At 42.7% G+C, this 22,497-nt stretch overlaps 1 protein-coding gene across 22 annotated transcripts in view; it reads right to left on the reverse strand.

The window, feature by feature from the left end:
- Window positions 1-22,497, reverse strand: part of LOC120995626 (ABI family member 3 binding protein) — a 409,717-nt gene that overhangs the window by 60,740 nt on the left and 326,480 nt on the right. For 21 of the 22 annotated variants that reach the window (XM_040424962.1, XM_040424958.1, XM_040424957.1 and 18 more), the window contains 4 exons: window positions 12,193-12,282; window positions 8,135-8,224; window positions 4,815-4,904; window positions 1,958-2,068 (listed from right to left, as the gene is read on the reverse strand). In XM_040424962.1, coding sequence (XP_040280896.1) covers window positions 1,958-2,068; window positions 4,815-4,904; window positions 8,135-8,224; window positions 12,193-12,282 — 381 coding nt within the window. The remainder of the gene's footprint in view (window positions 1-1,957; window positions 2,069-4,814; window positions 4,905-8,134; window positions 8,225-12,192; window positions 12,283-22,497) is intronic. The other variant, XM_040424952.1, reaches the window with a different exon arrangement.

The following is a 22,497-nucleotide window of genomic DNA, read 5'->3' on the forward strand; positions in this document are numbered from 1 at the left end:
GGCTTTTTCTGTCAATTCTATGGGAGTTCTGAGTTCTGATAATAGCCAAACCAATGCTCGGCCTCTTTTCGGCACTCCCTAGAAGTGAATGGAGGGTGGATGCTCTTGGGTACACCCTCATTTACTTAGGGGGTCTCGTTTTAGAGATAGGCGCAGGTCCTAGAGGGGAGACACGCATCTATCTGGCATTGGTGGTATATCCTAGCGATATGCCACAAATGTGCAAGATGGTCCAACCTCTTTAACTTTAAATTTTAAACCAGATATATTACAGCAGGAGCCTAGTTTTATCCACATAGTTACCATATTTGTGCAAAATAAGCAATATCTTATTTTGTACCAAATTTACATCAGTATTTACATCTGAATTTGGTAAATATAGGAGAAAATATGGCTCAAAAGTAAAAGACAACATAATACAGAAATAAATATGGTCAGATATATATAATACCTGTTACATGTCCATGTGTATTTCTATATTTCAACCATACGTCTATACACATGCGTATGGCACCCTAAATTCATTAACTTTATTGTCAATGGCATCTGCCACGTTAAAGGTGTTTTTCCATGATTTTTTAACTGATTACCTATCCTTCGGATAGATCATCAGTATCTGATCAGTGGGGCCCGATGACTGGGATCCCCACCGATCAGATGTTTGAGAAGGCACTGGCGCTCTCAGTAGTACCGTGGCCGTCTCTCTGCTCACCAAGCACAGCCCCCTACATTGTACAACGACTGTGCTTGGTGGCGTAGCTCAGGCCATGTGACGGATGAACATGGCGTCACATGGCTTAGGCAAAGCTGGAGAAGACAACAGCGCTACTGCAAACACCAGTGACTTCTCAATCAACAGGGGTTCCAAGTGTCGGACCCCCACTGATCAGATGCTGATCAGAGGATAGGTCATCAGTTAAATAATCCCGGAAAAACCCCTTTAAGGGTGCATTCACACGTCAGTATTTTTACCTTTCCAGATAAACGTTCCTGTTTTTTGCGGATCCGAAAATCTGGATGACATGAGGATGCTTTTAGCATGTCATCCGCATTTTTGACGGATCCATTGACTAGAATGGGATGACGGAACGCAAAATCGGACAAATAGTAGGACAGGGTATATTTTTTTTCCAGGATCCGAATAACGGAACCCACGGAACGGAATCACGGAATCGGAGAGCACCATGAGTGCTGTCCGATTATTTGCGGATTCCATTGAAAATGAATGGATCCGCATAACGTTCCGTTTTTAATCGGAATGGATGCAGAACACCAAAACAGACGTGTGAATGGACCCTAAGAGTGAGATGTTCTATTTTTTCGATTCCTAAATATGGTTCAGTAAGAGAAGCATTATGACTACACTCTAAAAAAGGCAAAACGCAAAACTCTGCACAAAAATCATGTTTCTCCTGCAACATAAAGCCTAGCAACCCTAAAGCTTTTTACCTCCATCCCACTCGGACATTAAAGACAGTGATGAGTTGCCACCTTTACAGTTTTAAACCAGGCAGTGATATTTGGGGGATGAACAACATCCAGTTTTCAATCCCTTGTTGGGTTGCAGTGGCTGTGAAATCTGATTAGTACATATTGAGGTTGGATATACTAATATGTTCGGTTTCATACTGTCCTGGTTCTCATTGTTCGTTTAGATACCTTCCAACTTTTCAAAAGGTGGCAACCCTAAAGCTTATATATGAAGCGTGTATTAAAGTGGACCTGTCACCAAAGACGTTTCCAATTCAAAAGTACATGACAAAATGGCACGTCCTATTCTGGTTTGCCTCCTTTGTAATAAATCAACCAGTTAACAAAAGGTAGGACATGTATTCTGCAATATTTGAAGCCTCTATTGTGATTAAGTGGTTAGCAGACAAATCGCCAGTGTAAATGTATATGAAGATGAAAGCTCCACTTTAACAGCCCAGGGTGACACAAGAGCTCTCCGTCATACCCAGATCTTCCTCTTGAGAAGGTAAAGTTGGCTGCTTCATTGGTGACTTTATACATGCAAATGCGCACTCGGGCGTGGCAGTTGAAGGAGCACGTGGTTTCAGAATACCCCCTTGTTGAAGAAACAGGCACTTGTTAAGACAAAAATATATATCTCTATAGTTAATCATAAACTCTATGTGCCAAACAATTGCTAGAAACAAAAGCAGTAAAACTGCTGTGGTCCAAATTTTTTTCATTTGCAAAAATGGGAACTACAAGATAGTAAAATGGGTAGTTTACTTAGTGAAAAAACATAAGTGACCTATATGACTTCGCTGTCTTCCATAAATAAAACAATGCTGGTCTTACACTAGGGCCAGGCAATGTTCTACTTGTTTAAAGGGGTTGTCAGACAAATCTGATCAGTGAAGGTCCAACTCCCTGAACCCCCACTGATCAGTTGTTTGAAGAGGCTTGTGAGCAGTGCAGCCTCCTCACAGCTCACCAAGCACAGCGCTGTACATTTCCTAGTGGTTGTGCTTGGTATTGCAGCTCATGCCCATTCCCTTGGCTATGTGACTGATGAAGGTGACATCACTGGCCTAGGAAGAGGCGGCAGCACTTATCAGAGAGCCGTGGCTTCTACAAACAGCCGATTGGTAGGCATTCCATGAGTTGAGATGGGTAACATCAAAATCTCAGAAAACCCCTTTAAACTGTACTTACTGCTCCATTTCTTATATGAAATCTGGGTTTAGTTATGTTCTCCACCGCTGCTGTTGAGATTCTCTATACTGTACATAGTAAGGAAATCTTTATACTAAGCTGGCTGATTGCAATTACAGTCAGATGTATGATTTGCCTAAAATGTGTAATCCTTTCTGCTATAGGGTTATAATCTGCTTAGAAAACACACTGGAGTGTGAGTGGGAATGGATGATCTGGGTTACATTAAATTGTTAATGCTTAGAAGTAATTTAATAGAAACCTTTAAAAGATGAGCACAGAAAATATAAATGTCATTGTCCATGTTATACTGAAGCAATCATAGTATTCAGCAAGCTTTCATTGCCAAACTAGGAGAACATTTTAATTTTATTTAATTTTATTTCCTTTTTCATTTTTCTCTGCAGGAAGCTTGAGCATGTACTTTACTGTGGTGAGGTAAAAATGGATTCTTCTTGTCTCTGCAGTGTTTCTTACAGGGTGCTGTATTTTTTTTAAGCTGCAACCCACAATTTACTGAAATCCATGGAATTAAGTTATTAAGTTAGAAAGGATTTCACTTTGACTAAATATTTGAGGATACACTAACAAATGGCTCAACTGAAGTCCTATTTGATCTTTCTCTGCATTTATTCCACAGCTCCACAATTAGGTTTCCTCCTAGAATCCCATCCTTACATACTGCTGGAACGCTAAAACTGTTGTGATATGTGTGATGGAAGTGTACATTTGGGCTGAATATAGTTAGCAACGGACTCCTGTTAATGAAAAGAATCTGAGCCCATTCTTCCCCCTCTTAGGTCCAAAGCAGAACTTTCAGAACTCTGCCAGGTTCCTATGTATGAGTTAAGTGGATTAGTACCCTAACTACTTTAGTTTAGTCTCTTACCCCATTCCCCTTCCTGTTCGATTTACTAATCACAAGTGGCAGCTTTGAACTGATTAACAATTTTTTCCTTGTTTATCAAAACGATATGTCTCCCATGGAAAAAACTTGACTCTAAATGACAAAGGGTGGCGATAGGCCCTTTTACCTTTAGGCCCATTTCGCAACTTCACAAATTGTACATTCATCAAGTCTATCCATGTGGTGCAGCATGTGCAATACCTTAGATAGCAAATTGTTTGGTTTATAATTCTACTGCTGTTTTTCTATGTCATACACTGTTACACCAGCAGATGGTGTATGGGTGGAACTGAGAATGCAGCTAACCACTCCATTCCCCCTCTCCCCTCTTGATATGAGTCTTGGTCCTACCTTCTGTCAGGAGAGAGAGCTACTGTAGCTTGTCTAGAGAGGAGACAGGGAGAACATTCATGCCGCTCCATAGGACCTTAGGACCAGAAATCGGCTCATATGTGAGAAACGCTGCTCCAGAGAGGCAGGGAGGCCGAAGGGCTGCAGTTACCCATCAAGTTATGGTGTTCCAGACAGCAGAGTCATCAGCTACCACAGCTTTATAGATCCTGCTGCAAAGTGAAGCTACCACGGCTTTATAGACCCTGCTGCAAGCTGGGGGAGAACGAGTTTAGGAAACCGTCACTGTAACTCAATTCAGGCAAACCTAAAAGCCTGCATTGTGTAATGGACACCTACAGGTACAGGTGCCAGCTTTAATATCGTAGTGAAGGGGAATCAGGAGAGAGAGACTTTGTCAGCTAGCATACTTCTGAGTGCCAATAATTGCCATATAACCAGCCACCATACCTCATTTGGTGACAGAAACTGCACCTTGTAACTAGTATTGATGGATGTACCATAAGTAAAATTTTGCACTCAGTAAAGAAAGACATTTGATGGTACCCCCGCTTATGTCTGTCTGATTTCATCACATCACCTTTTCACTGCAGTGACCCTCAGGGAGTTATGGCCTGAGAAAGTACACCATGACACAACATCTCATCAGAGCCACTACCACTCCCATGCCAACCACTGCACCGGCCCCTTAGGGGCCGCTGCTGTGCACATTATAGATTATTTGTGTACAAGCACCCTTCACATGAAATCCATAGTTTTATTATGGACTACTGAGATTCTTTTCAAAGCAATTGTTGAAATGTAGAGAATTTTGAAATACTGAGAATATGTTAGCATGTAGATCTCGTAATAAAAGTGACATAAAGAACGTTTGATAATGTCATTACTTTACCTTGATTTCCCGGTCTGCCTGTCACATTGGTAGCTGAAGTCTTCCTACGTATGGATGTTGGTCTAACAGGAAGAAGTGGTGGTGAAGATACTGCAAGGATAACGAAAGTAAAATGACTATAGCTAAAGGCAGTAACAATTACCTAACATTATATTTTCGCTTTAGAAACTCTATTAAAACACTACTGGGTCACACTGATCAGTCATAACATTAAAACCACAAATTAAGTGAATAACATTGATTATTTCAGGGCATTCACAGCTGTCAAGAGATACGATATGTTAGGTAGCAAGTGAACAGTCAGTTCTGGAAGTAAGGGTGGGTTCACACTAGCATTAGGGATTTCGTTATGGCATGTTATAACAGAAAATAACGAAATGCCCAGACAGAATGCAAAACGAAAGCCTTTAAAAAGCATTCTGTTTGCTTTCAGCCCTAATAGAAGTCTATGGGAAAGCATAACGGATCCGTCTGGGTCCCGTTATGCAAGACAGAACACAAAGTCCTGTCGAAAAATGTGGAAAAGTTCAAGGACTATGAAGACTTTTTCAAGGCACTGTTCAAACGTCAAATCTTGTGGGTGTTCCTGTAATACAGCCAACTACCAAAAGGGGCCCAATAGGGGCCAGGTAGCTGGCTACATGTTTATGGGTGCAGAACACACAGTGCATCGTAGCTTGCTGTGTAATCACAGATTGATCAGGGTGTCCATTCTGCCCCTTGACCACTGCTAAAAGTGTCTACAATGTGCACACAAACATCAGAACTAGGACATGGAGCAATGGAAGATGGTGGCATTGTCTGAAAAATAGCATTTTACATCATGTGGATGGCTAGGTGCATGTGTACTGACCTAGAGTGGTCAGTCTAGCCTCCCCCGCCTAGGGGAGAGGTTGTGTGTCTAGCTTACCCCCTGTAAAGGGAAGCAGCAGGCCTCGTCCCTGCCAGACAGGCCCTGCCTTTGAGTTCAAAATGGTTGCATGTCCCCTCCTGGGCTTTCATTGGCTAAAGCCAAACTAAGTAAGCTTGAAGCCAAGAAGAAGTTCCTAGGATTAAAGTAAGACTACAGACAGCTAAGTCACAGATACAGCAGAAGAGGAAAGGTTTCAGCCAACATAGCAGGGCTGAGAGAGTTCGGAGGTAGCAGAGCTGAGAGTGTTTTGCCTGCCAGAAGTTAAGCCAAAACCTGCTGATGACCAAGATAAAGTCTGGAAACTGTTTGAATTACCGTTTATTCAAGTAAAGCTGTTAACTATGTTAATACAAGTCTGGACTCCATTTATTCTACTTATTCATCATCCAAGTCAATCACCCTTTTTTGCACTGCTTTGTCCAACCACTTCTGGGATCCAAGGATATACAGGTAGGAGCACTGTGACATGTGCAAACAACACCTTCAGGGAGATTGTAGGTCACTCTACACCACTCTGGCAATCCTACACCTGGGTATCAACACTTATTCCATCTCAAAGGGGACTCCATGTCCTCGTTGCTGAAATGCAACTGGCATCATGACAACTTGCTCTATCAGATGGACATATATCGTAAAAACATCTTAAAGGGTAATGGATACCCCAGACGCCTGGTTTAAAGGGCGTTGCACATGTACCTCTCTTACCAAGGAAATCAAGCTAGTAAAAGCAGTGTGGTGCTCTTGGCAATGTTCTGTTGGGAAACCTTGGGTCCTGAAATTTGAGTGGGTGTTGCTTTGAAATGTATCCCCTACATAAACACCATACCGACCACCTACCGACCACTCTATACCTGTCACAACCCAGGCTTAAGCTTGACAAAGGGTACCGCATTAGGACCTGAAACGTTGCACTAGCCGTAAATGTAATGTGTGTACTACTGCACGAATAAAACTTCAATAGCAACTTCATTTGGTGTGCTGTCTCCGCCATCTTTTGTGGAAAAACCCTACCTAAACACTGTTATAGACCATGAACACCCCTTCATAGCAATGGTATTCTCCAATAGCAGTGGTTCCTTTAAGCAGGATAATGTATTCTGCCACACTGCAAAAATTGTCTGGAACTGATTTGAGGAACATAGTAAAGAGTGTGAAGTGTTGACTAGGCCTTCAAATTCCCCAGATCTCAAAAAAAGTCAGACTGATGGGCAGGGGTGTAATTAGGCATGTAGATACAAGGCCTAGGCCCCGGACTACAAGCATATCGCCCTGAGCCTCTATCTGGGACCTTTATTTCTTCACTGCTCTGTGGTTTCATTTAATGCTTATATGGAGCCAACAGTGCTGGGCTGCTGACATGCTCTAAATGACTTTAGCTAGGCACACAGTAGACCTGTAATCAATGGCTCTCTTGCGCGCCCAGCTAAAGTGTGCTTTAAACCACCCAGCGGCGCCACACTGGTGGTTCAGTATGGAGGCCTAGCAGTTGAGGACCAGAACCTATTTTGCACAAAAAGAGTGTTGCCTGAAGGTACACGTTCCATTACTCAGAGGACCAGAATCCAGCAGGAGTTTTTTTTTCTCCCTGGCTGTGACGCTCTCTGCTGCGATTGGACCGTGCTACAGCCAGGGAGAAGGAGACGCCCACAGAGAAAGACTCAGTCTCCTCCTCATTGCTCCGATGCTAAAATTAGCATACCAGGCGGGAGAATACAACGGGGGCCACAGCGGGGGCCACAGCGGGCAAACGGAGCGGCGGCCAGAAAAAATAGTAAGTGCAGTTAGATCCCTGCACTATGCCTTACGTATCCTGATACTTAGTTTATAATGTCTGGACCCATGAAAGGTCCTCTTTAAACAGCAAATATCATACTGACTGACTTTAATGCTTAGCCTTGCAGACTCTGGATCTTCTTGCTCCTTTCTTTTTCTCTCTTTCCGGAGTACTGTAAAGTAGTGATGGCTTTCTTGATGCAATACTCTAAGAAGTGAGCACATGTAGCTCCTCTCACTTCCTGAGCTAACACTAGACTCACACTGACTGAACTAGGGGCGGACTTAAGTCCATCACTTAGCCTCCTACACAGGCAGAGTCAGGATTGTTAAACCCAATTTATCAATTCAAAACTGTACTGTTTAGTACAATACATTAAAACATCAAAATAACATTTAAATGGCAAGGACAATTTGCAAGTACCCTATTCTATTCTGCATATAGCCCACTGTTATATATATTTGATAATTGTACATTACATTGTGAATAACTATACTGGTTAGCTGATGTAGTCCTTGTCAATAAAACCATCGGGGCTACACTACACGTATATTACAAGAGTATCAGGGGATTAAGCCAGCTGTTTACTTATGTGCCCGAGATCTGAGCGCATGTGCACCCAGTCTACCATACCTGAAACTCCTGGTCTTCCTGTGACATTGCTATGATGAAATCTTCTACGTATGGAGGTTGGTCTTACAGGAGGTAAAGGTGGTGATGATACTTGAGGAGGAAAGAAAAATAATGAAATATGTAAATGTTTTCTAGTATGAAATCACAGATTATTTTAGAGCATTTAGTTGTATAATCTTTTCTCTCCTGACATCTATATTTACAGTAGACGTCGTATGAGGAAAACTATAGAAATGCTAAAAGTTATTTCGGTCCTCTAATCTCTTGTCTGCACCAGCATATGTAAATATTTGTTTATCCCTAAGACTCAAGACACTTTTGGTATATGAATCATGTGAATAGACATTCATAGAAAATGTAGACACAGCTTCCCGACTAAGCTTTGCCAAGTACACGAATTCCAATAAAAACATTGGGGGTAATTTATTAAGACAGGCGTTTAAGACGTTGGTCTTAATAACTCCTATATCTGGCGGTGGACCCGCCGAAGTTATGAAGAGGCGCCGGCCTCTATGTAATTTCGGCTCATTCAGCTGCATTGTTATTGAAAGGCAGCTTCCTAGCTGTCTTACATTTAGACCATTTTCTACGCCTAACACAGGGATAGAAAATAATGAATGAGAAGGGTCTGTCGACCCACCCCTTCCACACCCACTTTTTTAGACCTGGAGTGAGCGGGGAAAAGATGCAGATAACCGTTGTGCCAATCTGCGCCAGAATATGGCTAATATAGGTGAGTTTCTTTAAGTCTTTGTAGGTGTCCAGGTTGGCGTCTATCATTAATTTCACAGCCCAATCATACCCCTCCTAAATCTCAAGTTTGCCTAGCAAACACTTTAGGTCAGCTTTACTGTACCATTCAGAGTACCGGAATGTGCTCATTCGTTTCTGTATGTCTGGATGTGTATAGTGAGATTCAATAAAGCTTTTCCATTTTCCTTGTGTACTGTTCTATATGTCTTACCACTTCTATGCGGTCAAGTTTGTGTAACTGTTTCAGTTGCAAAATAATAAAATCCCTATCAGGAAGATTAGGGCCCAAGCATCAAGCAAATAAACTTCTAAAGGGCGACTATTAGAATCACATGCATGAATTTGTGATATTTAACCTCAACCTAAGGCCTCTTTCACACTACAGTATGTCCATTTCAGTGTTTTGCGTTCCGTTTTTCACGGATCCGTTGTCCCGTTTTTGGGTTCCGTTGTGTCTCCGTTTCCGTTCAGTATGTCCGCAAAAACGTTTCAGTATGGTTTCCGTATGGTTCCCGTATACGGTCCGTTTTTCACGGATCAAAAACGGAAGCCATCTGTATTTGTGCTCAGCCAAAGTTTGGCAACAAGAAACACATGGCCACAGTGGGCTGGGCCTAGCATTTGTTAATGACGGATCCGCAAAAAACGGATGACATACGGATGACATACGGATGCCTTCCGTATGCATTCCGTTTTTTTGCGGACCCATTGACTTTAATGGAGCCACGGACCGTGATTTGCGGACAAACATAGGACATGTTCTATCTTTCCACGGCACGGAAATACTGAAATACTGAAACGGAATGCACACGGAGACACTTCAGTATTTTTTGCTGAACCATTGAAATGAATGGTTCAGTATCTGTTCCGTATACTGAACTCAAAAAACGTCCAGTATACTGAACGCAAAATACTGTAGTGTGAAAGAGGCCTAAGGGTCCATTCACACGTCCGTTTTTTCTTTCCTGATCTGTTCCGTTTTTTCAGGAACAGATCAGGACCAGATCTGGACCCATTCATTTTCAATGGGTCCTGGAAAAAATCGGACAGCACAATGTGTGCTGTCCGTTTCCGTTGTTCCGTTCCGCATGTCCGTTTAAATATAAAACATGTCCTATTCTTGTCCTGAAAAATCGGATCCTGGACCAATACAAAGTCAATGGATCCGCAAAAAACGGAAGACATTCGTATGTCATTACGTATGTCATCCGTTTTATGCGGATTCCGTTCCTGGAAATTAGGCTTCCTCCCCAGTATTAAATGTGTCCCCCTCCCTCTATATTCATTGGTGGCCAGTGCGGCAGTGCGGATTCCCAGTAAGTTTTCTACAGATCTGATTTTTCACTTCGTGAAAAACTCAGATCCGACAGTATATTCTAACACAGAGGCGTTCCCATGGTGATGGGGACGCTTCTAGTTAGAATATACTGAGAACGGTGTACATGACTGCCCCCTGCTGCCTGGCAGCACCCGATCTCTTACAGGGGGCTGTGATCTGCACAATTAACCCCTCAGGTGCTGCGCCTGAGGGGTTAATTGTGCATATCATAGCCCCCTATAAGAGATCAGGGGCTGCCAGGCAGCAGGGGGCAGACCCCCCTCCCTCCCCAGTATTAAATGTGCCCAGTGGGGCCTCACCTCTCCCCCCCCATCATCGGTGGCAGTGCGGATTCCCAGTATTAATAAATGTGCCCAGTGCGGTCTCACCTCTCCCCCCCCCCCCCCATCATCGGTGGCAGTGCGGATTCCCAGTAATAATAAATGTGCCCAGTGCGGTCTCACCTCTCCCCCCCCCCCCCCCATCATCGGTGGCAGTGCGGATTCCCAGTAATAATAAATGTGCCCAGTGCGGCCTCACCTCTCCCCCCCCCCCCCCCATCATCGGTGGCAGTGCGGATTCCCAGTAATAATAAATGTGCCCAGTGCGGCCTCACCTCTCCCCCCCCATCATCGGTGGCAGTGCGGATTCCCAGTATTAATAAATGTGCCCAGTGCGGTCTCACCTCTCCCCCCCCCCCATCATTGGTGGCAGCGGAGAGTACCGATCGGAGTCCCAGTTTAAATCGCTGGGGCTCCGATCGGTTACCATGGCAGCAAAGACGCTATTGCAGTCTTGGCTGCCATGGTTACTTAGCAATAAATACAAGCATTATACTTACCTGCGACTGCGAGCTGCGATGTGTGTCCGGCCGGGAGCTCCTCCTACTGGTAAGTGACAGGTCTATAGGCAATGCGCCGCACAGACCTTTCACTTACAAGTAGGAGGAGCTCCCGGCCGGACACACATCGCAGCTCGCAGTCGCAGGTAAGTATAATGCTTGTATTTATTGCTAAGTAACCATGGCAGCCAAGACTGCAATAGCGTCTTTGCTGCCATGGTAACCGATCGGAGCCCCAGCGATTTAAACTGGGACTCCGATCGGTACTCTCCGCTGCCACCAATGATGGGGGGGGGGAAGAGGTGAGACCGCACTGGGCACATTTATTATTACTGGGAATCCGCACTGCCACCGATGATGCGGGGGGGGGGAGAGGTGAGACCGCACTGGGCACATTTATTAATACTAGGAATCCGCACTGGCCACCGATGATGGGGGGGGGGGAGGTGAGACCGCACTGGGCACATTTATTAATACTGGGAATCCGCACTGCCACCGATGATGGGGGGGGGGGAGAGGTGAGACCGCACTGGGCACATTTATTAATACTAGGAATCCGCACTGGCCACCGATGATGGGGGGGGGGGGGAGAGGTGAGGCCGCACTGGGCACATTTAATACTGGGGAGGGAGGGGGGTCTGCCCCCTCCTGCCTGGCAGCACCTGATCTCTCACAGGGGGCTATGATTCGCACAATAATTGTGCGGATCACAGCCCCCTGTAAGAGATCGGGTGCTGCCAGGCAGCAGGGGGCAGTCATGGACACCGTTCTCAGTATATTCTAACTAGAAGCGTCCCCATCACCATGGGAACGCCTCTGTGTTAGAATATACTGTCGGATTTGAGTTTTCACATGTTTCCGTTTTTTGCGGATCCGATTTTCAGGAACAACGGATCCGCAAAAAACGGACCGAAAATCGGGATGTAGAAAAAAACGGACGTGTGAATGTAGCCTAATCAGAAGCATCCTCATCAGGAGACCTAAGTTGCATCCTCATCAGGAGACCTAAGTTGATGGAACAATAGGGTCTGGCGGTCCACTAGAGTTATTTTAAAGATAGGTTGCCTTTATGAGACAACTGCTTTAATGGCTGTCACAGCTATGGCCAAAAAAATTGTAAAAACCCTCAAGAATTAATATACATACCCGAAAATGTTCTTTTCCCAGTGTTGTTTGGTTCCATTGAAATATTTCTGCTAACACCAAGAAGCTTTGTACTGTCATATACTTTTCCACCTGAAAAGCAAATCATAAATTAGCCAAATCATAAAAATCCACTACATTTTACAATACAATTGTTTTTACAATTGGATTTTTGCATGACATAGAGAAAAACTGAAATAGCCTGTGAGTCCCTAGATGCAGCCATAGCATAATCCAGCACACCATTCCTTCATTCCGATCACATACAGTACATGCTTTAAAATTCTGAGGTATTTAACACCACTAGGGGCTGATCTGTATACAAGGGGCATTCCAGGATTAACTTATTTTTCAAATCCCCCATCCTCACCTCTGGACCTCTGAAGGGAAAAATTCTTACCTGCTCCCCACTGCTCGGTTTAGACTCTGTGGATCCAATGCTGTCTTCAATGTGTTTCGCCCCCCGCATGCAAACTTCTGGCATGGACAGGATCATGTGTGCCACTCTAACCAATGACTGGCCTCACTGACCCACCAATGATGTGCTGCAGAGGAACATGGGACTCTACCCATAAAGGAAGTTTACATGTGGGGAATGAAGCGCAGTGAAGACAACGGTGGACTCAAGGCACCAGATCCTAGCAGTGAGGAGTAGATAGGTACGCAGCTGTATAAAGGTTGGGTTCCTACGGTGGTAAGTTGGTTTTTAGCTCATATTTAGACTGTTGATTTCATGTATCGAAATAGAAGTTCAGATATCTGCCTATCCGTTTTGACTCTTTGAATCGTAACAACCAATCACAGCTCTGGTCTTGAAATCACGACTCCCATCAGTATTATGCTCTATTATATAGTTCTGCTCCTCCAGGACACAGTTATGACCAGTGACTGTAGCTGCCTGAAAAGAAAGTCTAAAATTGTCTGATACATAACCTGTCATGCATAAATGTGATTATGTCAGAAAATTAAGGTAAAAAAAAGATAAGCAGCGCTACAAATTCCAACATGGGAAAAAGGATACCGTTAGTAAGGGCGGTGGTGCTCGTAGATAGAGATCCCAGCCAAGGGTCCCATCATCAGGTAAAAATATATAGGTGGTTGGGTACTGAGTAATCTTTATTAGTGAGGGGGTCTCGATGATACAGTCAAATCGAGATCCCCTCACTAGTTAAGATTACTCAGCACCCAACCACCTGTTTAGTTCTCCCCTCAGCTTGTCACTGTTTAATTATTCGTTGATTATGCCAGCAGGAGTATGGAGCTCCTAATTATCCCTGTGCTGTGGATGGGGAGCGATTCTGTCCTTTAGGGGATCGCTCCCTTTCCTTAGCAACAGTGGATTCTTCTTCTTTCTATTGGCCACAAGCGCTCCTATCGTGCGCTGAGTCCGGCGCATGCGCAGTCGGAATATGAGTGCGCCGGCCATAGGCACGTGTTTACTCGAGTGCAGCGCCAGTCCTCACATGGAGACTACCACATGTAAGTTATTAAAGTCTATTTAGGGGAAATGTTTACAGTATAAACATGTCACTTAGGGTTATGTTGAGAACAGATTATAAGCACTATAAACATTAATATGCATCTATCAGTGACACAACTGATGTTGCTTGAAAAAATATGTGTATTAAATGATCTGTTAATGTGATGCATTTGAATGTTGGGATCACACCCCCATTCTATGGGGAGGTGAGTGACACTCCCACATAAGCACTATTTAAAGGCACACTCTTTATTGTGATTTCACTGCTTGATAAAGACCAGAGGTGGTTGAAACGTCACTGTAGTTATGCTGCTGGTTTCATAAAAGACCGGATTTTTTCATCAATGGAGGAGTGCTGCGGATTTTTGTATATGTCAGAAAATTAAGCACGCTTGATTTGCATGATGCTGGATTACCATAATTCACCAATTATACCAAATTCTAACCTCTTACTAAGCATTTCCTTCTTACAATTTTACATGGTTATGTAGGTGTGAGATTATTTTAAGATTATTTGGGCCTCACTTTTCTGCTCGGCCCAGCTCAGTTACTTCTCCTGAGTGTCAGGTTACCGTGAACAACAGGCACACAGCATTGACGTCACCCTGTCAGGTTATTTAAACCCGGCTCAGTCCGCGGGATGTCGTTTGCTATTCAGGAAGTTTGCCTTCCCTGCTGACGTGCTAGTCAGCAGGGAAGGCAAACTAGTATTACTAAAAACTAGTTTGTCTTCAATTCTGTGTTCTTCCCTGCCACAACTTTTGTTCTTATACTCCATCAACTCTGTCACAGCCTCAGCTTTGCTACATCACCAGGTGTGCAACAGCTTTAGCCCTGCTACATCACCAACTCTGCAACATCTTAAGGTCTGTTACTCCACAAACTCTGCTAACTCTGGATCCCAAGGGTGCAGCGGCTTCTCTCCCATTGCTGATTGACCTCAATGAGTTGGCTAAATAGGTATCTCAACTAACTTTTAGTCCAGGCTGTGTGTGACCTCTTGGCACAGAGGGACCTGGTCCGGCAGCATCTTCTCCTCTCTTGCAACATATGCCACAATCTTTTCTTTGTCTGGATCCACTCCTTAGGGATCTTCAGGAATCCTAAGGCATGCTGGGGCTTAATTATTGAATGCACTGTACACTCTGGTCAAACAGGGGTGGACTGGGAACTTAAAGTGGCCCTGAAAAAAACCAAAAAGTGGCTCCATGTTGTAGGCGAGTCCAAACTGACAGAAGGCAAAGCTAACAAAAGTAGCTGTGGCCAATGCAAGTAGGATCATCCAGCAATACCATTTTGCAGCACAAAATACCACCCCAAAAGAGCTAAATATCACAGTGCATCCCAAAATATTACCCTAACAGAATCAAATACCACAATGCACCACAAAATAATGCCCCAGCAGCACAAAATATCTCCCCAGAAAATGTTCCATGATGGGGGTCAGGACCATGTTCTGTCCACCTGAAGCTTCCAGCCAGGTATATACACTCACCTAAAGAATTATTAGGAACACCTGTTCTATTTCTCATTAATACAATTATCTAGTCAACCAATCACATGGCAGTTGCTTCAATGCATTTAGGGGGGTGGTCCTGGTCAAGACAATCTCCTGAACTCCAAACTGAATGTCAGAATGGGAAAGAAAGGTGATTTAAGCAATTTTGAGCGTGGCATGGTTGTTGCTGCCAGACGGGCCGGTCTGAGTAATTCACAATCTGCTCAGTTACTGGGATTTTCACGTACAACCATTTCTAGGGTTTACAAAGAATGGTGTGAAAAGGGAAAAACATCCAGTATGCGGCAGTCCTGTGGGCAAAAATGCCTTGTGGATGCTAGAGGTCAGAGGAGAATGGGCCGACTGATTCAAGCTGATAGAAGAGCAACGTTGACTGAAATAACCACTCGTTACAACCGAGGTATGCAGCAAAGCATTTGTGAAGCCACAACACGCACAACCTTGAGGCGGATGGGCTACAACAGCAGAAGACCCCACCGGGTACCACTCATCTCCACTACAAATAGGAAAAAGAGGCTACAATTTGCACGAGCTCACCAAAATTGGACTGTTGAAGACTGGAAAAATGTTGCCTGGTCTGATGAGTCTCGATTTCTGTTGAGACATTCAAATGGTAGAGTCCGAATTTGGCGTAAACAGAATGAGAACATGTATCCATCCTCTGATGGCTACTTCCAGCAGGATAATGCACCATGTCACAAAGCTCGAATCATTTCAAATTGGTTTTTTGAACATGACAATGAGTTCACTGTACTAAAATAACCCCTACAGTCACCAGATCTCAACCCAATAGAGCATCTTTGGCATGTGGTGGAACGGGAGCTTCGTGCCCTGGATGTGCATCCCTCATATCTCCATCAACTGCAAGATGCTATCCTATCAATATGGGCCAACATTTCTAAAGAATGCTATCAGCACCTTGTTGAATCAATGCCACGTAGAATTAAGGCAGTTCTGAAGGCAAAAGGGGATCCAACACCGTATTAGTATGGATTTCCTAATAATTCTTTAGGTGAGTGTAGGTACTTGATGACCCCAACTCTAAGAGCGTCAGATCATGACTTACTTGGCTAGCGTTGATGAGAAGGGCTGAGGCTTCCCCCTGGGCATTGGCCCACTGGGAAATTTCCCTGTAGGGTCTGTGGCCAGTCCACCTTTGGATCAAACAAGAGTGGCATATATTATTTCACTGTTCTCTAGAGAAACATTGGCCTGGGCAGCACCCCTCTGGGAACAGGATGACCCTATTACTAGCATTCTGGAGGTCCTGGGACTACCATGGCTGAAGCAACATTCACCAACATTCATTGGTTGACAACCAAATTACTGGATGGGGTACATTTTGTTTCTGGCATTAGGTATTCCAGTTTCATAATATTGATAACCTATCAGATCAGCTATTTTTGAAGGGGCGAAGGTGCTCATGTGAGCACTGCATCCTTTTCAATGTTTAACTGCATGTCTACATTGAGTGGGGGTACAGATTAATTATTTCTTGCTCTACCATTCAAATAAACAGGACAAAAAGGTGTAATTACACTGCATCACTGCAACATTAAAGAGGATGCAGTGCTTGCATGTGTGCTGTGGACCCGCCAAACAGTTGATCACTGAGGGAGCTGAAAGTTGAACCCCACTGATCTAATACTGATGTGACCTATATGATGAGGATAGGTCATCAATATCATAAAGCCTGAAAACATGTTGAAGTCATTCATGGGTCTTCCACTGTTTCAAGTCAGTATCTGTTCACTCTGGTATGTCTGTGTTGCATAAGCCCTGCTTATCTGGACCAAAGCATCAGCAGATCCACCTCACCAGATAAGACATAAAGCTTTCTTAAACCCCAGCATCAACAAGTCATACATGAATGGCACACTATTTTATTTTAGTATAATCTGCTGTCTACTCAAGCTGTATTTACCATGTGGCAGGTTAAGCCTGTGCATCTAGGCTGCCACAATTCTGTGTAAAAAATATTTGTCTCCCACCCCTTGAGGTACACATGCTACCATCAGTGTTACGATTGCCTATCACGACTAGTTTACATCACATATCCAAGGATCCTAATCTAGACACATATTGAAAGTCTGTAACGAGAGTGTGTCATACATGCCATTTAACAATGGGGCTCTAATGTCTACTGACTGCCCTTTTCACGTCTCCTTTCAGATACAATGAACTGAATTGTATTGGTAGGTCTCCCGGTAATGGATTCAGAAACGATGACATCGTCATGATTATGTAACTACACAATCTAAACAAGGCCTGACATTTCCTTTGTATGCTATATTTATGTAACACCGCTGCTACATTCATTTAGGTTTGCTTGGAAATAATACTGGGTCCCATGGTGTAAATTTAAGCAATGATGAAAATCATTGTGTATTGAGGAATCTCATGCAATTTTAGAGCTGGAGATTTATTGTTCCACCAAGACTGCATTTTATAACTTGATGCTAAAAGCTCCTTTGGTGGAATTTATGGAGTCCTTGGGTCTCAGACATTTCAGCTCCAATTATCCGAGAGCTGACTCTCTACGGAGGATGCTGTGAATGGAAGAAAAGTGCTTTACCATATGAAAAGACTTAACGGTTCTCTTTGGGTGTTGTGTACAGAGCACATAGTTTCTGGATCTCTGCATATCTTCATGTCTTGCGAGAGCTGGCATATTTTCATGTAAATGTTCCTCTAATTTGCTTGATTCCATTCATTAGAGAGAATATACAATTTTTTTTTACCTCAAATGTACACAATCATACGATATTGTAATGGAAAATATAAATGATATAATTATCCTTACTTATTTATCTACGTCATCATTTCTCCTTGGGCACTTAGCAATTGTTTCTGACATCGACTTACTGTAGATTAGCTCCCTGATAAATCTCAGTAAGGACCACTAATCATAGTGCTGTCAGTGTCTGTTAAAGTCACATACAGTATAGGGGCTAGCTGCAAATAGTCATTGTTCTCCTCCATAACTTAAAATCAATCTGTTCTATATCTTGTTAAAGAGGAGCTGTTACCGCCCTGACATGTCTGCTTTAGTAACTACTTGCATTCCCTATGTGATAACAATTCTGAAGCATGTTTTCTTGTCACTCTATATTATGCCACTCCTCTACTATTCTTGCTAGAAACTTATGGATAAAGGTACAGATGGGTTTTGGCAGTTGGGGGGGGGGGGGGGGGGGGTTGCTGCACAGATTGGCGCAATTTTGGCACAGCTAGGGTTTCTACACTGTTCTCCGACTTGCTCACAAAAGGGATCAGTCGTAACGACTGGAGCTGAATGGAAAAGGAGTAGGGCTTAAGATGCGACATTTTGCACCAGAACTGTGCACAACTTGGGCATAACATTCTGTCGCACAGTAAGGCTACTTTCACATCCGTCATAGGGTCTCAATACCGGAGAAAAACACTTTTGTTTAGTCCCCATTAATTGTCAATGGGGACAAAATGTAACTGAACAGAACGGAATGCTCCAAAATGCATTCCGTTCCGTTCTCTTACCAGAGAGCATCCTGGGATGCGGAGCAAGACTGATCCGTCATGACCCACAATGCAAGTCAATGGGGACGGATCCGTTTTCTCTGACACAATAAAAAAAACTGATCCACCCCCCATTGACTTTCAATGGAGTTGATGACGGATCCGTCTTGGCCATGTTAAAGATAATACAACCGGATCCGTTCATAACGGATGCAGAGGGTTGTATTACCAGTAACAGAAGTGTTTTTGCTGAACCCTGCCGGATCCAGTAAAAATGCAAATGTAAAAGTAGCCTAAGCCAACCAGCAGTTGGTACAGAGCAAGACAAAAGTGTCTGTCCTGGCGCCACATGTATCATCAGGCTGAGCCACTGTAATAAATGTGGTGCAGGTCTAGACTGCCTGTGTTAGTTTACACCATATATAGGATTAGTAAATCTGGGCCAGTGTGTATTACCACTAGCATTTTCTTCATGGAGTTTTTAGCTATATAGTGTTGGCAAAATGCCTGAAAAAATTGCAAGAGCCATAACATGCCACATTTATGAAAAGTTAGAAGGACAAAAAAAGACACCTAATTAACAAAAATACCAGTAGTCAAAACCACTTGTCTGTCCTGTATTTAATATTTCCTATAGTGCTTCAGTTAACATCTGGAGCTGGCATTTTTATTGCAAAAAAATGCACCACAAACCTACAGTAGGTGGAAAAAAATGTGAAAGTGCAGAAAAATGCCCCCCCCCCCCCCCCCCCCCCAAAAAAAAAAAAAAAAATATGGGGGAGATTTATCAAGACCAGCGCTTTCTGGGGCAGAAATATTCAAATTTTCTGAGATACCGACTTTTGGGTTTTCATTAGCTGTAAGTCATAATCATCAACATTACAAGAAATAAATGCTTGAAACAGATTACTCTGTGTAATGTATATATATATTTCACTTTTTGATATACTGAAAAAATTTACTTTTCAATGACATTCTAATTTATTGAGATTCAGCTCTATCTATCTATCTATCTATCTATCTATCTATCTATCTATCTATCTATCTATCTATCTATCTATCTATCTATCCATCCATCCAGACTCATTTTGGCACACACATATAGTTTATATTTAATTCAATTATGACTTTTGATCTAATCTTTTTATACTGAGATTTCCATGTGTCCGATCATCTTAGTGCTGTGAGATTATAAGTACAGCCCATAAATAGACTCATTTTGGCACACGTATAGTTTATAAATTCAGTTATGACTTTTGATCTAATCTTTTTATAGTCACTTAACACGACCAAGATGAAGGTTTGATCAAACCAATGCTATTGTAGTGGGCTAAACCCTTCAATCCAATGACTATTCACAATGGCAGCTGCCATACGCGGAATGCCAAGGAGTGACATCCGCACCCCTCTGTGAACAGTCGGAGCATCGTGACTGTACAGATAAGTACTCTGCTGACCGTGTGTTTAAACATCATTGATACATAGCGCTTCTTGGCACACTGTGTTGAACGGCTTTTGAATACATTCTGGTGGGTGACAATACACCAGTAAAGCCGATTCAACACTTGAGAGCCAGCTTCTTTCAGCATTTCTTTGAGTGTAAACCAGGCTATATTTACTGTCTTACATCTGGACTTTAGCCTTATTGGTGGTTTATGTGATACATTGTACTTTATAGGTGACTTTTGAACAGGTAGTCACCTTACATATGTTTATGACTGATGAATTAAACTAGTGACCCTGGAACGGGTGGTCACTGGTTAGTTTTAGTCAATTGAACCAGAGCGACTCGAGACCCTTTTACTTGGAGCCTGTGACCCTGAAATAGGTGAACGCCAGGGGGGGTCTCTTGAGCCTTTTCGGGTAAAGAGACAAGATTTCTGTATATTATTAGTGTGGCTACTTTTTTGATACCCGAGAGCCACCTTCTGCAGAACTTGCTACATTGAACTGAATTTGTAACATCTATAATTCAGCCAATTTAGTAACCGATACATCTAAAGGTTGTAGTCCCCTGAAGATTTGTTAACCTTCAAGGAAACGCGTCGGGACTTTTTTCTATCTATTTGGGACCTATTATCGATCCCTGAGCATCATACTTATATCTCAAAAACCAATTTGTTGATTATAGGTTGTCTCATATTTTGTTTGTCAGTCCATACTGCCCTCCTTTTTCTGATTCAGATTGTATTCCCTTAGTCAGGGACCACACTCTATCTTTCGGACAAAGCTGGGCAGTCCATGTGTAGGTAGGGCCATCTAGGGCTAGTGATAGATTACACAGTGTGTTGAGGAGTCAGGATAAGGGACCTCTAGGGCTTGTAACCCAGCAGTGTGTCCCTCTTACTACGCATCCTTTCTTCTCAACCTATTTTTATATCTATCCCTTCCTATTTTTTGGTCCATTTTCCTCTCTCTGGATTGGCAATTGCCAGCGGAGAGTTGTACGCAGTATCCTTATTGCACTCAGCTTAGATTTTTTAATCTATATACCAAGGGCCTATCATTTTAACTTTTGATATTATTAAACGTTAAGTATTAATTTAGCTACTCTAATCTTTTTATACAAAGATTTTCATGTGTCTGACCATCAGAGTGCTGAGACATGAGACATCAGACATGAACCAGCTGTGATTTCTGGTGCACAGAACTTGCCGTATCTATCTATCTATCTATCTATCTATCTATCTATCTATCTATCTATCTATCTATCTAACTATCTATCTATCTCTGTATCTAGACTGATTTTAGCACACATATATAGTTTTTCCTAATTCAATTCTGACTTTTGATCTAATCCTGCAGAGATTTTCATGTGTCTGACCATCAGAGGGCTGTGAGATAATAGGTACGACTGAGACATGAACAAGCTGTGATTTCTGGTGCACAGAACATGCTGTGAACCGACTTTAAGTAATATAATAACATTTCTATGTCAGCAGAGATTATAGTTATACAGGATATTAGAAACATTTATGATACTCTAGTTAAGAAAGAAATATTAGTAGATTTTTGGCAGGAAATGTACATTATTTGGGCTATTATAAGTGATTTATATTGCATATCAAACAACCCAACTCATTATTTTATATAACATGAATTACTTAGAGATGACCTGTCACCTCTCCTGACTTGCCTGTTTTAGTAACTAGTTGCATTCCCCCTGTAATAGCAATTCTGGAGATTTAATTCTTATGAATCTATGATGTGCCATTCCTTTATTATTCCAGCTAAAAATTATGATTGAATTGCCAGCAGTTTGCAGTGAAGGTCCAGCTGGGTGTTACCAGTTAGGGGCACAGTCTGACACGGGCAGCACTGATTGGATAGTATCCGACTGTGCAGGGACACACACCCAACAATTAACATCCATCTGGACCGTCACTGCAAACCGCTAGTAATTCATACATTACCTCTAGCAGGAATAATACAGGAATAGCACAACATAGTCATAAGAGTAGATGCTCCAGAACTGATTATACAGGGTTTGTAATGTATAATGGTGTTAAGTGGACAAAATAAAGTTCTGTTCCTAATCAAAGCAAATTATTTAGCTTTAGAAATTGATCTATATTTCCTTTTTTAAATATAATATACTGTAAACTACACAACAACAATATATGCCTATCTTATGTTCTATATAGCACAGAGAATTGTTATTGTCACTGGATCACAATATAGTAATACTTTAATGTTGGGGAAAGAAATAGAAAGCAGGAGTTAACTGTCTCCCCTTATGTAGCCCCCAATATCATACTTGTTCCCGCTCGTTGGCCATTAACATAGTCCATGTCAGTTCATTTAAGGTACAGAT

The sequence above is a fragment of the Bufo bufo genome, chromosome 3 (assembly GCF_905171765.1).
Source record: "Bufo bufo chromosome 3, aBufBuf1.1, whole genome shotgun sequence".
Classification (NCBI taxonomy): Eukaryota; Metazoa; Chordata; class Amphibia; order Anura; family Bufonidae; genus Bufo; species Bufo bufo.